Here is a 14,638-nt window from a genome sequence, read left to right on the forward strand (position 1 = left end):
AAAAACTTGTCATGCAAACATAAGGCAGTATACATCCTGTTTCTTTTCAGTATACTTCCTGTTTCGGCGCCCATCTTTACTGTTTACAAAACAGTCTATAAAACTGTTATTTTATTGCCAATATTGAGAGCGGCAAAAATGTCACAGAGGGGGCTAGGGGATGTCCCCGAACAGGCTGATATACGTTTATTTATAGAACATTTCTTCAATACAGATTCTCTTTAATGCAGGCATGTAAAAATCCTGATTTGTAAAACAAAGCAGCTGCAGGTCACTCGGTCATTCATGCTCCGCCATATTTAATATAGGCAACTAGTAATAGGAGTCAAACCTCTAAAGCAACAAATCACTGCAAGAATATGATGAGATTATTTTACAAATGAGTATTACAAAATAATCACGTCAAATAAATTGGCTCCACATACGCCACACTGTGTTTTAGGTTATCTATACAAATAACACAACACAATTGAAGATAACCAAACACAATCCCTAAACATACCATTGCAACATAATTATACTTGCGTATAACTTGCCGGATCCGCTTCATCTGCTCATCCAGGTTGCAGGCCCAGACTTCGCAGATCCGCTGGCTGTGGTCCACTGTTGCGGCAGGCATAGTGGTACTGGGGGAGGGGCTCAGAGGCAGGCATCAAAATGTTGCGCGTGTCCACAGAAAGGTTTCATAGGTGGAGGTCTGCACTCTGCAAGTCTAAAGTGTAGAAAAGAAATGACACACTTATACAGATTCAATGCCTATTACCTTTCCCCATATACCACAGTCCTAGCATGGTTACCATAGCAACAATCTACAGTATACTGTTATGTCCAGTCATCAAATGCTCTTCCTGAAAAATCTGACTGGCCCAGTACTTGCATGCAAACAGGATGAATCATTAACACCCTGACCATCAAAGTTTTTACAAACACAAAAGAAAGTAATTGTATTTATATAATCTGTGTGTGGTGAAATGTATCTGCACATGTCCATGCTGCCTACATAATGCAGTGTGCAGTTCTAGAAGGATTCATAGAAAAATCCGGCAGCCTAACGTGGATCACACAACTTCCTGTCCCTCTCCACACAGAGCATAGCAGAAGCTCAGCCAGGTGCTGAACAGTGTCTGAACAGTGATTGCTGTAAAGCTGCTGCCCAAAAGATCACTTTGGGCGACCAATCTTAAAAGTGTGTACATAGCTCAGGTTTCCAGACCTGGTGACTGACAACTTAAGGTGCCCATACAATATCACGGTCTTAAAGGGTAACTGAAGTAAGAGGTATACGGAGGCTGCCATATTTATTTCCTTTTAATCAATACCAGTTGCATGGCAGCCCTGCTGGTCTATTTCTCTGCAGTAGTATCTGAATAACACCAGAAACAAGCATGCAGCTAGTCTTGTCAGATCTGACTTTAAAGTCTGAAACACCTGATCTGCTGCATGCTTGTTAAGGGGCTATGGCTAATAGTATTAGAGGCAGAGGATCAGCAGGGCTGCCAGGCAACTGGTATTGATTAAAAGGAAATAAATATGGCAGCCTCCGTATACCTCTTACTTCAGTTCCACTTTAAGAGTTAGCCACAGACTGCTTCAACATGGCCAACCAAAAATCTAACTGATTGGAATATCTCAATTGAATAAAGTGGGGGTGCAGCAGTACATGTTTCCATAGGGCGCCAGAGCTAGGTCTCCTGCCAATACATAGTGGTTCAGAGAGATATCTATCTTTTTGGCATGTTCGAGGTGGCCACTTTAAGCCCAACTGTACAAAGTTATTATACCTTTACTACACTCCACCAAAACCAATGGCTTACTTCTACTCTCAAATCTTGCCTCTCAAACCAGCAAGTGGGCTCCATACAAATCCCATTTTTTCATTAGTGATATGTAATATTTTTCTCACATTTTTGTCAGTGCTATACCGAATACAAAAATAAATATGATCGGGTCTCAGGTACAGAGATTCAGTAAGGTCCCAGGATGAGGAAGAGAGATGTGGGAAGCCCCAAGGATGGAGTCTCAGTTGCAGAGATGCTGAAAGCATCCTAAAGAGGCATCAGTCGAAGAGAGGAGGAAATCCCTTAAAGAGAAACCGTAACCAAGAATTGAACTTCACCCCAATCAGTAGCTGGAACCCCCTTTTCCATGAGAAATCTTTTCCTTTTCTCAAACGGATCATCAGGGGAGTCTGTATGGCTAATATTGTGGTGAAACCCCTCCCATAGTGTGATGTCAGGACCATGGATTGTGCCTCAAGTGAAGAGAGGAGAGTATTCTCTAGGATCGTGCCTCAAGTGAAGAGAGGAGAGTATTCTCTAGGATCATGCCCCAAGTGAAGAGAGGAGGGAATCCCCTAGGATCATACCTCAAGTGAAGAGAGGAGGGAATCCCCTAGGATCATACCTCAAGTGAAGAGAGGAGGGAATCCCCTAGGATCATACCTCAAGTGAAGAGAGGAGGTAATCCCCTAGGATCATACCTCAAGTGAAGAGAGGAGGTAATCCCCTAGGATCATACCTCAAGTGAAGAGAGGAGGGAATCCCCTAGGATCATACCTCAAGTGAAGAGAGGAGGGAATCCCCTAGGATCATACCTCAAGTAAAGAGAGGAGGGAATCCCCTAGGATCATACCTCAAGTGAAGAGAGGAGGGAATCCGCAAGGATCATACCTCAAGTGAAGAGAGGAGGGAATCCGCTAGGATCATACCTCAAGTGAAGAGAGGAGGGAATCCGCTAGGATCATACCTCAAGTGAAGAGAGGAGGGAATCCGCTAGGATCATACCTCAAGTCAAGAGAGGAGGGAATCCGCTAGGATCATACCTCAAGTCAAGAGAGGAGGGAATCCGCTAGGATCATACCTCAAGTCAAGAGAGGAGGGAATCCGCTAGGATCATACCTCAAGTGAAGAGAGGAGGGAATCCGCTAGGATCATACCTCAAGTGAAGAGAGGAGGGAATCCCCTAGGATCATACCTCAAGTGAAGAGAGGAGGGAATCCCCTAGGATCATACCTCAAGTGAAGAGAGGAGGGAATCCCCTAGGATCATACCTCAAGTGGAGAGAGGAGGGAATCCCCTAGGATCATACCTCAAGTGAAGAGAGGAGGGAATCCCCTAGGATCATACCTCAAGTGAAGAGAGGAGGGAATCCCCTAGGATAGTGCCCCAAGTGAAGAGAAGGGGAAATCCCCTAAAACAGTGATTTGCAAACTTGGCTCTCCGGCTGTTAAAGCGGTATCGTCACCATAAAAATCAAATTTCAACAGCAACTGGTCTGATTGTATTAAGTGATAAAGATGCTAATCCTGCATTCAAAACTTTTTCTGCTGTTATGATTTGGAGTTATCACATACTTAAGGAACACTGGCCCTTTAGTAGTCGTGCCAAAGAATTGCATGCTGGGGGTTCTTTTTATCTATAATCTATTCCTCCCCTTCCCTTTATTTCCCTGCCAGCTTCCTATCTGAAACCTAATCCCCTACTCACTTGTGTTTACAAGCAAGGCTGAGGTGACTCAGCGAGTGGAGGAGACAAGAAAAAAAGTAAAGGGCAAGAATTGACATCACGAGTTAGCCTTCACTGTGGGCAAAAGACATGGCCCCCACCAGGAACAGAATTCTCGTAATTTACTATATAACAGTCACTGAAATCAAAACGTGGACAGTATAATACATGTGTTATGTAAATAGATCAAGTATTTATCTACTTATATATGTGTGTTTTTCCCTGGCATAGTGTGGCTGATCCTACTGCTTTAAGGAACTAAAAGTCCTACAATGCATTGCGGGAGTCTGACAGCCACAATCATGATTCATAAAGTCACATACATTGTGGGACTTTAAGTTCCTTAACAGCTGGAGTGCCAAGTTTGCAGATCACTGCCCTAGATGCCTCAAGTGAAGAGCAAAGGGAATTCCTTAGGATCAGATTCAATTTTATTCGGCCAAATAAGTTTACACTTACAAGGAATTTGACTTGGCAATTTATTAACGGACACAGACAAAACACCACAAGGACACACAGTGTAGATATTACAAGTCAAGGACAGTGTATGAGTTAAAGTGGTAGTAACCAGGGAGTTCATTTTCAGTTCTGTGCTTCAATGCTTCCAAGACCTAGCAGCTCTAGACTGATTCTGCAATGAGCATGGCTGCCGCCTGAGGGAAGAAGCTGTTCCTATGCCTCAAAGTTTTTGTTCCGACTGACCGGTATCTCACACCTGAAGGCATAAGTAAGAGGCAATCTTGATCGCCCTCTTTCTGCACCTGCTACCATACAGAATCTGCAGGAACATAGGCTACAGCCAATTATTCTTTCTAATCGGATGATGCGTTGCAGACTCACCTTTTCTCGTACGGAGCATGAGTCAAACCAGACCGTCATAAATGATGTCATGATGGATTCCGTGATCGTGCCTCAAGTGAAGAGGAGGGAATGCCCTATGATCATACCTCTAGTGAAGAGGAGGGAAGCCTTCGAGAGGGTGTCTTTGGGTGCAGAGACCAGTAAAGCACTTAGGATAGGATCTCAGGAGGTGTACCTATTACATAGCCGCCAGGAGATTTTGGCACAGGGGAAAGCCGATAAACTGTTTACCCTGCTCCTGCACATGTCCCAGCGGCGTTAATTACTATTCCCCCTCCAGGCTGCCATGGATAGTGGGGGAAAGACGTAATTCAGTTTCCAGCTATAATGCTGGCGGCCGAATTACAGTGATTTTGTAGTAATTTGTGGTCTGCCTTTTGACGGCGTCCAAATGACTCACTTAGTCCTGCTATAGCCGTAATTCCTATTACGACCTATGGTGGCGCCGCCTGCGCCAAAATCTCCTACGCTGTTTTTACAGCGCTCCCTCAAGAGGAGAGAAAAAGGAAATCCGCAGGATGGTGTCTCAGGTGAATAGATGAGTAAAGCACTCAGAATGGAGCCTCAGGAGGAGAGAAGAAGGAAAACACCAGGATGGTGTCTCGAGTGCAAAGAAGGAGGAAGCCCCCAACATGGTGCCTTAGGAGGACTGTACTGAGGATGGGGTCTTAGGATAAGAGAAGAAGGAAACCCCCAGAATTATTGCGTGTCAGGTGCAGAGATGAGCAAAGCATTCATGATGAGGTATCAGGCAAAGAGGAGGAGACCCCACAGGATTATACTGTCATGGGCGCAGCAATGAGTAAGGTGCTCAGGATGTAATCTCAGGAGAAGGGAAGAAGGAAACCCCCAGGATGGTGCCTCAGATACAGAGATGAGTAAATCGCTAAGGAGGAGAAAAGAAGGAAACCCCGGGATGGTGCCTCATGTGTAGAGATAGAGGAAACATCCAGGATTACTGAGTCTCAGGTACAGAGAGGGGTAAAGCACTGAGGATGGGGTCTCACGAGGAGAGAAAAAGGAAACCCCCAGCATATTGTGCCTCAGGTGCAGAGAGGCATAAAGGAGCCAGGATGGGGTCTCCAGAGGAGAAAATAATGAAACACCCAAGATTATTAAGCCTCAGGTGCAGAGAGGAGTTAAGCGCTCAGAATGAAGTCTTCAGGAGAACAGATGGAGAAAAACCTCAGGATTATTGTGTCTCATGTGCAGTGATGAGTAAAGAACTCAGTATAGAGTCTAAGGTGCAAAGATGGAAACCCCAGGACGGAGCCTCAGGTGCAGAGATGGGTAAAGCACTCAGGGTGGAGTCTCAGAAGGAAACACCCAGGGTGGTACCTTTGGTGAAAAGAGGAGTAAAGCACTCAGGGTGGTACCTTTGGTGGAGAGAGGAGTAAAGCACTCAGGGTGGCGTCTCAGGAGTGAAGAAAAAAAACAAAACCACAGGATGGTGCCTCGGGGGTGCAGAGATGTGCAAAGCTCTGAGGAGAAGAGAGGAAGGAAATCCCCAGGGTGGTGCCTCAGGTGGAGAGATGAGAAAAGCACTCAAGGAGGAGTTTCAGAAGGAGAGAGGAAGGAAAACCCCAGGATGGTGCCTCAGGTGCAGTGATGAGTAAAGCTCTGGGGAGGAGAGCAGAAGCAAACCCCCAGGATGGTGCCTCGGGTGCAGAGATGAGTAAAGCTCTGGGAGGAGAGGGGAAGGAAACTCCCAGCATGGTGCCTCAGGTGCAGTGATGAGTAAAGCTCTGGGAGGAGAGAGGAAGGAACCCCCCAGGATGGTGCCTTGGGTGTAGAGATGAGTAAAGCTCTGGGGAGGAGAGAGGAAGGAAACCCCCAGGATGGTGCCTTGGGTGCAGAGATGAGTAAAGCTCTGATGAGAGAAGAAGGAAACCCCAAGGATGGTGCCTCAGGTGCAGTGATGAGTAAAGCTCTGATGAGAGAAGAAGGAAACCCCAAGGATGGTGCCTCAGGTGCAATGATGAGTAAAGCTCTGAGGAGAGAGGAAGGAAACCCCAAGGATGGTGCCTCAGGTGCAGTGATGAGAAAAGCTCTGTGAGGAGAGAGGAATGAAACCCCCAGGATGGTGCCTTGGGTGCAGAGATGAATAAAGCTCTGAGGAGAGAAGAAGGAAACCCCAAGGATGGTGCCTCAGGTGCAGTGATGAGTAAAGTTCTGAGGAGAGAGGAAGGAAACCCCAAGGATGGTGCCTCAGGTGCAGTGATGAGAAAAGCTCTGGGAGGAGAGAGGAAGGAAACCCCCAGGATGGTGCCTTGGGTGCAGAGATGAGTAAAGCTCTGAGGAGAGAGGAAGGAAACCCCCAGGATGGTGCCTTGGGTGCAGAGATGAGTAAAGCTCTGAGGAGAGAAGAAGGAAACCCTCAGGATGGTGCCTCAGGTGCAGTGATGAGTAAAGCTCTGGGGAGGAGAGAGGAAGGAAACCCTCAGGATGGTGCCTCGGCTGCAGAGATGAGTAAAGCTCTGAGGAGGAGAGAGAAAGGAAAGCCTCAAGTGCAGTGATGAGTAAATCTGTAGGGGCCCTTTTCCAAGAGCAGGTGGCAGACAGTGAAAAAACTGTGGATCTCTCACAACTGCCTACTGCTCACTGAGCACGCAGTTCAGCCGCCTGTGGAAAAGAGCTCTAAGGAGGAGAGAGAGGAAGGGAACCCCCAGGATTATCTCAGGTGCAGCGATGATTGAGGATAGAGTGCCAGGGGCAGAGAGATAGACCCCAGGCATTGTTGTGTCTCCTGTGCAAAGACGGGGAAGCTCCCGCCAGGCCTGCACGCAGCACACACCCACCTTCTGCTGTCTTCTGTCCGATCCAGAAATAGCTCTCCCCCACTGCAGAACGCGTCGCGGCTCGTCTGTATGAGGTCACAGGAGGGTCTCCAGCGCGACATCCGGTCGCAGCATTCTACACGACCATACACTTCCTCCTCCGCCCAGGCGCTCAGTGATGACGTGAACAGACGGAGGGAGGCAGACAAATCCGCCCAAGTGTGAGCGACGTCACCATGACGAGGGGAGAATTGTCACACGGTGCGACCTGAGAGCGGTGACAATAATATTTGCGGAGTGCAGTGACTGGTGGCCACATACATGTGCCCTGTCGGGCTGCCCGTGACTCTGGGCACAGCACACCACATCACGTGACCGGGACACTGAGCGGCAGCTGTGCGCTCCCCTCCTCCTGAGTGCGGATTATCCGGCGTATAGGATGAGCTGGTTCTTCTCTTCCAAGGGCTCCAGACCGCTGCCAGCCCTCAGCAGCCTACAGCAGCAGCGTCAGCGCCAGATAGACTCCCTCAAGGCATGCCACAGCAGGTGAGTGACTGCAGACAGACACCCCAAGGCAAGTCACAGCAGGGGAGTGACTGCAGACAGACACCCCAAGGCAAGTCACAGCAGGTGAGTGACTGCAGACAGACACCCCAAGGCAAGTCACAGCAGGTGAGTGACTGCAGACAGACACCCCCAAGACATGCCACAGTGGGGGAGTGACTGCAGACAGACACCATCAAGGCATGCCACAGCAGGTGAGTGACTGCAGATAGACACCCCCAAGGCAAGTCACAGCAGGGGAGTGACTGCAGACAGGCACCCCAAGGCAAGTCACTGCAGACAGACACCCCAAGGCAAGTCACAGCAGGTGAGTGACTGCAGACAGACACCCCAAGGCAAGTCACAGCAGGTGAGTGACTGCAGACAGACACCCCAAGGCAAGTCACAGCAGGTGAGTGACTGCAGACAGACACCCCAAGGCAAGTCACAGCAGGTGAGTGACTGCAGACAGACACCCCAAGGCAAGTCACAGCAGGTGAGTGACTGCAGACAGACACCATCAAGGCATGCCACAGCGGGTGAGTGACTGCAGACAGACACCCCCAAGGCAAGTCACAGCAGGGGAGTGACTGCAGACAGACACCCCCAAGGCAAGTCACAGCAGGTGAGTGACTGCAGACAGACACCCCAAGGCAAGTCACAGCAGGTGAGTGACTGCAGACAGACACCCCAAGGCAAGTCACAGCAGGTGAGTGACTGCAGACAGACACCATCAAGGCATGCCACAGCGGGTGAGTGACTGCAGACAGACACCCCCAAGGCAAGTCACAGCAGGGGAGTGACTGCAGACAGACACCCCCAAGGCATGCCACAGCAGGTGAGTGACTGCAGACAGACACCATCAAGGCATGCCACAGCAGCTGAGTGACTGCAGACAGACACCATCAAGGCATGCCACAGCAAGTGAGTGACTGCAGACAGACACCATCAAGGCATGCCACAGCAGGTGAGTGACTGTAGATAGACATCCCCAAGGCAAGTCACAGCAGGTGAGTGACTGCAGACAGACACCCCCAAGGCATGCCACAGCGGGTGAGTGATTGCAGATCGACACCCCAGGCTTGCCACATTAAGTGAGTGACCGCAGATAAACACCCCCCAAGGCTTGCCACAGCAGGTGAGTGGCTACAGATAGACACCCCCAAGGCTTGCCACAGCAGGTGAGTGGCTACAGATAGACACCCCCAAGGCTTGCCACAGCAGGTGAGTGGCTACAGATAGACACCCCCAAGGCTTGCCACAGCAGGTGAGTGGCTACAGATAGACACCCCCAAGGCTTGCCACAGCAGGTGAGTGGCTACAGATAGACACCCCCAAGGCTTGCCACAGCAGGTGAGTGGCTACAGATAGACACCCCCAAGGCTTGCCACAGCAGGTGAGTGGCTACAGATAGACACCCTTTAAAGAATGCTACCACAGACGATTGACTGCAGACAGACACCCCCAAGGCATGCCACAGCAGGTAAGTGACTGCAGATAGACACCCCCAAGGCATGCCACAGCAGGTGAGTGACTGCAGATAGACACCCCCAAGGCATGCCACAGCGGGTGAGTGACTGCAGATAGACACCCCCAAGGCATGCCACAGCGGGTGAGTGACTGCAGATAGACACCCCCAAGGCATGCCACAACAGAGGAGTGACTGCCGTTAGACAGCCTCAAGGCATGCAGCAGCAGGTGAGCAAGTGCAAATAGACTGCCCAAAGGCATGCCACAGTGGGTGAGTGACTGCAGATAGACAACCTCAAGGCAGGCCACAGCAGGTGAGCTACCATCCTCTGGAGTGCCTGTTTGTTAATTCGTAGGCAACAGTTTGTTGTTTTGGTACATCAGCTGTAGACGCACTCCATTTGAATGCCCATGTTTTCTCATTAGCGGATATATTCGTAGATTGTTTTGATTTCAATAAATACATGACCAAATGTAATCACTTTTGTTTCGTTTGTTTACTTAGGTTTGTTCATCTATCATATCATTACAGCATAGACCATGGGTTTTCAAAACGTTTTTTTTGGCCAAGGGCCATATCACTGTTCATGAGAGTACTAGGGGCCACATTAGCGAAGTTAAACACAATTTTTGCTGATTGCTGTTTGGTACACCATGCTTGTGACGTTTTGTCAAAACATTTCCATGGGAAATAACCCATATACCATGTGCAGTTAGTACAGTAGGAGCTGCTAATCAGTGTCTGTTACTGCTGCTGGCACAGTAGCAGCTGCTAATCAGTGGCTGTTGCTGGCATAGTGGCAGCTATTAATCAGTAGCTGTTACTGGCATAGTAATAGAACACATCACCTGCGGGCCTCGGCCACACACCTTTTCTGCTGGGAGTCACAGATTGGAATGAGGATCCATCAAACCTCCAAAATTAAGTCCAATCAATGCAGCACCGATCTCGACTCGAACAATCATAACCAGAAGATTCTCCAAGATTTCACGTTTATTTGCAGCAGTTAAATAGCACATACAGATTAGCACAAAGTTTCAGGCAAGAGGCCCTTTATCAAGTGCTTAATCAACTGGTGCGCACATATCTAATATGTAACATGCCCGTGGCAAGACACTTCATTGAAATGAGGTATATTGTCAGCCAATTGAGGTGGCAAGTCCTTGAAGTCATTCAGAGACAGGAAGTTAGGGATTTTAAGGTGGCCATACACTGGTCGATGTGCCATTAGATCGACCAGCTGACAGATCCCTATCTGATCGAATCTGATCAGAGAGGGATCGTATGGCTGCCTTTACTGCAAACAGATTGTGAATCGATTTCAGCCTGAAACCGATTCACCATCTGCTGAGCTGCTCCTGCCGCCTGTCCCCCCGTATACATTACCTGAAGCTGGCTCCCGGGCATCTTCTCTGCATTGCACGGCTCTGTTCCGGCTCCATCCCGGCGCTTCCTGTGTTACTCCGTGACCAGGAAGTTCAAATAGAGCGCCCTCTATTTGAACTTCCTGGTCACTGCAGTGACACAGGAAGCGCCGGGATGGATGGAGCCGGAACAGAGCCGTGCAGCACGGAGAAGACGCCCGGGAGCCAGCCTCAGGCAATGTATACTTGATCGGATCGGCCGCCGCTAGCGACGCGCACTTTACCCGCGGGCGATCGAGGGTAATTTTCCGCACGGCGCGATGGACGGACCGATCCGATTTCGGGAGGAAATCGGATCGGCGGCTGCGTTTACCGCGAACGATTGGCAGCAGATTCGATCCCAGGATCGAATCTGCTGTCGAAACGGCCGGGAATCGAGCCAGTGTATGGCCTGCTTTAGAGTTGCATTGTTAAGACAAGAGGCCTGGTGGATGGACCGACTGGGTACGCAACTGCCGAATGGTCCGAACGAAGACTTTAGTCTAAAATGTTTCTTGTGATATTGTTAGCTGTTTTCTATGGATAGGGTTAAGTTTGTGCCCACCCACTGATGTCAGGAGGGCGTGTCTATGTCACAGCATGTTGTATATTAGATATGTGTGCACCAGTTGACTAAGCACTTGATTGAGGGCCTCGCGCCCGAAACGTTGTGCACGTTGTGCTGATCTGTATGTGCTATATAACCGCTGCAAATAAACGTGAAATCTTGGAGAATCTTCTGGTTATAAATTGGTCGAGTCCAGATCAGTGCTGTGTTGATTGGACTTGTTACTGGCATAGTGGCAGCTATTAAAGAGGAGCTGTTAGGTATAGGGTCTCAGAGAAAAAAAACACATATATCAGTAGCTAAATATTGGCTCTACTTACATTACATATGCATTTCACTGTCCACATTTGTATTTCACAGAATTTTTATATAGTATTTGCAGAGAATGATGCTACTGTCAGCTCATGGCAGGTTCCATGTTTGTCTGTCTCGTATGAAGCCAATTGTGATGTCATATCCTCCCTGCTTCCTGATGATTCGACTCACAAAAAGATCCTAATGGACAACACACTACTGTGCAGTGAATATTAATTGGCCATGTGGCTAGGAACAATAGCGGACTCTTTAACGGAACATGTGCCCTGTGATTTTTCAGTGCTGTGAGTTTAGGCTGCTGTTAGAAGCTGATGTAACATGAGCCTGTAACTTCTCACTGTGAAAGCAGCCTTAGGGCCGTGATGGGGAAATGAAGGGGATGACCCAGGGTAGTGCACTGGGAAGAAGGAGCAGCCCCAGAATGCTTTGCAGTATCTGTTATGCGTCCTGCTGGCCTCCTTACAAGCTTGGGAATAACAGCCTTGCTGTTCAGCACACATCACAGTAAGAGAGATTTTTAACTTCAGTATTGCCTTTTTGGATTCCTTCTAAACTGTTTAACACAGGAGAATAGAGGTTTAAATTAGCTTTTGCAGCCTGACAGTTACTCTTTAAACAGTGGGTTACTGGCATAGTGGCAGCTGCTAATCAGTGGCTGTCATGGTTATTGGCATAGTGGTGGCTGCTAATCAATGGCTGCTACTGTTACAGCAGTTGATGATAACCTACAGGCAAGCAAAGAGGGAGGCAGAGCAGCAACACAAGGTGGCTACGGCCCGTGGGCTGCATGGAATTAACTGTAGAGACCTTTTGGCCCCTAAGCTGTAATTTGGACATGCCTGGCATAAGCCCTCCAACCCAAATAGAACATAACAGCGGAGAGCCAAGCAGGATATGTGTCCACTGATTGGGGAAAATGCAAACCAAACTAATCATAAAATAATATTTTGGCTGACTTTTATCCTAGGTGTGCGCCCAGCCTAATGGCCTTTTTTCCACTGAGTGGGTTTTGATCTGTTTTTTTTTTTGGGAGTTCACAATGTCACGTCTAATGTGCACAATCAGCACAGAGCTCCACTTTAACCCTCCTGGCGATCTATTAAAAACCGCAAGGGGCAGCGCAGCAGTTTTTAAAAAAAAAATATTTTATTTTTTTTAATCATGTAGCTACATGACAGCCGCTATGCAGCGGCATCCCCCCACCCTCTTCGATAGCCTCCAGCGATCAAGCCCGTCCGGAAATCCCGTTCTTAACGGGATTTCCATTAGGGCTTCCATTGTCGCCATGGCGACTGGCTGGATGACGTCACTGACGTCGTGACGTCAAAGGCAGTCCCAATCCAACCCTCAGCGCTGCCTGGCACTGATTGGCCAGGCAGCGCATGGGGTCTGGGGGGGGGGGGCGCGGCGAATCGGCGGGTTGCGGCGGCGATCGGGAGTGCACACGCAGCTAGCAAAGTGCTAGTTGCGTGTAGAAAAAAAAATTCTGCAAATCGGCCCAGCAGGGCCTGAGAAATCCTCCTGCGCGGCTTACCCCGAACTACGTTCGGGGTTACCGCCAGGAGGGTTAACATACACAAATCCAGTGTGCAGAGTCTTCCCTAAAAAACAGGCATCTTCTAAAACAGGGGTCTTTCTACATAGAAACCAGCTAAAGGCATTGTAAAACAATATCAAAAGAATGAATAATCAAAGCACTTGCCATCCAAACACCAGACATCTTAAAGCGGACCTTCTCTCATAACTATGTTAGCTCTAAAAGATGAGCAACAGCATAATAACCTTTAAAGAAAAACATTTCTTTGTTGCAGTGGATACAAATCCTGCAATTCAACTTCCTTCTTTCATAAAAGCAGACATATTGTAAACATCCTGTATTTACAAATGAGCTCTCTGCCCTGGCAGTCAGCTGACACAGCTAAGGAATGAAATTACAACTTGTGCTTAGTCACAGATGAGGGGGAATTAGACAGGCGAAACTCTCTGAATACATACAGGGTACATTTCTCTGTTTTCCTTCTGTCCAGTGCAAGATTTCAGGTCCACTTTAAATCCACATCTAGCGGGGTAGAACTTCATACTTTCAGGCTGCATTCACAGTGAGACGTTGCATTGTAATGCAACGTTAAAGTCACAAGGCAGCATTACAAGGCAACGCAAAAAAAAAAGGTAGTGATGCACATTAACGTTGCATTACTGTCTCATACAGTAGGTACAGTAAAGCATACAGGCAATGAAAAGTATGCTTTTCTGTACCTGGTAACGTCTGAGTTCAGAGGTAACGCACTACAAGCAGTGAGTTACAATAACGGTACATGGTACAATGCGATGCTAATGTCGCACTATAAATGCCCCATAGGATTAGCATTGCAGTGCAGTAAGCTGTGTTATAAGACTTAAAGGAGTTATCCGGGCATTCTAAAGAAAATAAAAGGCTACTTACCGGGGGCTTCCTCCAGCCCCAAGCTCCCAGGACCTCCCTCGCCGCACCTCTGCGCGCAGCCGTTCGCCGTAGCTCCGTCCCGGTCCCCGGCGATGACGTCAGAGCGACCTCCAGGTCGCTCTGTACTGCGCCTGCGCGAGCGGCGCTGTCAATCACCGCCACGTGGGCCGGAGCGGACTGCGCAGGCGCAGAACTACTGCGCCTGTGCAGTCCGCTCTGGCCCACGTGGCGATTGATCAAAATCGCAACCTCTACTGTGTGGATGTATCCATAGGGATACAATAGTAGCAGCGGTTTGCTGATCGCCGGCGATTAAAGTGCTGAAAAATCCGCCAGTGTGAACTAACCCTAACAGAGTTCCTTTTATGAAGGACACATATAGCCCCTGAACAAGCATGCAGCAGATCAGGTGTTTCAGACTTTAAAGTCAGATCTGACAAGACTAGCTGCATGCTTGTTTCTGGTGTTAGTCAGAAACTACTGCAGAGAAATAGACCAGCAGGGCTGCCAGGCAACTGGTGTTGATTAAAAGGAAATAAATATGGCAGCCTCCGTATACCTCTTACTTCAGTTCCCCTTTAATGTGATCTTTAGGATTTTGCCAGTCTGACAGGAGAGGTATGAGTTTTGCTTCTAGAGCAGTTGTAGTGTGTGTAGCTCAGGAGCTCATCCCAGGGTCAAAGGTTGCTTCAGAAATCTCTTCAGCTGTGTGTGATTCTCTCATGTGACCCATTAGTCATTGTTACACAATCCA

At 48.5% G+C, this 14,638-nt stretch overlaps 2 protein-coding genes across 5 annotated transcripts in view; one reads left to right on the plus strand and one right to left on the minus strand.

The window, feature by feature from the left end:
• The window catches only part of CNOT7 (CCR4-NOT transcription complex subunit 7), a 45,950-nt gene that overhangs the window by 27,128 nt on the left and 4,184 nt on the right, over positions 1-14,638 (minus strand). Inside the window, exons 1-2 of one of the 4 annotated variants that reach the window (XM_068278627.1) lie at positions 7,163-7,463; positions 503-712 (exon numbers count right to left, since the gene is read on the minus strand). In XM_068278627.1, the coding sequence (XP_068134728.1) occupies positions 503-619 (117 nt within the window). In that variant the 5' untranslated portion in view covers positions 620-712; positions 7,163-7,463. Of the gene's footprint in view, positions 1-502; positions 713-7,162; positions 7,464-14,638 lie in introns of those variants that run through there. The other 3 variants (XM_068278628.1, XM_068278629.1, XM_068278630.1) reach the window with 3 other exon arrangements.
• Positions 7,311-14,638, plus strand: part of VPS37A (VPS37A subunit of ESCRT-I) — a 67,425-nt gene continuing 60,097 nt past the window's right edge. The window contains exon 1 of the mRNA XM_068278625.1: positions 7,311-7,687. Coding sequence (XP_068134726.1) covers positions 7,581-7,687 — 107 coding nt within the window. The 5' untranslated portion in view covers positions 7,311-7,580. The remainder of the gene's footprint in view (positions 7,688-14,638) is intronic.

Source organism: Hyperolius riggenbachi, chromosome 1 (assembly GCF_040937935.1).
Source record: "Hyperolius riggenbachi isolate aHypRig1 chromosome 1, aHypRig1.pri, whole genome shotgun sequence".
In the NCBI taxonomy this organism is placed as follows: domain Eukaryota; kingdom Metazoa; phylum Chordata; class Amphibia; order Anura; family Hyperoliidae; genus Hyperolius; species Hyperolius riggenbachi.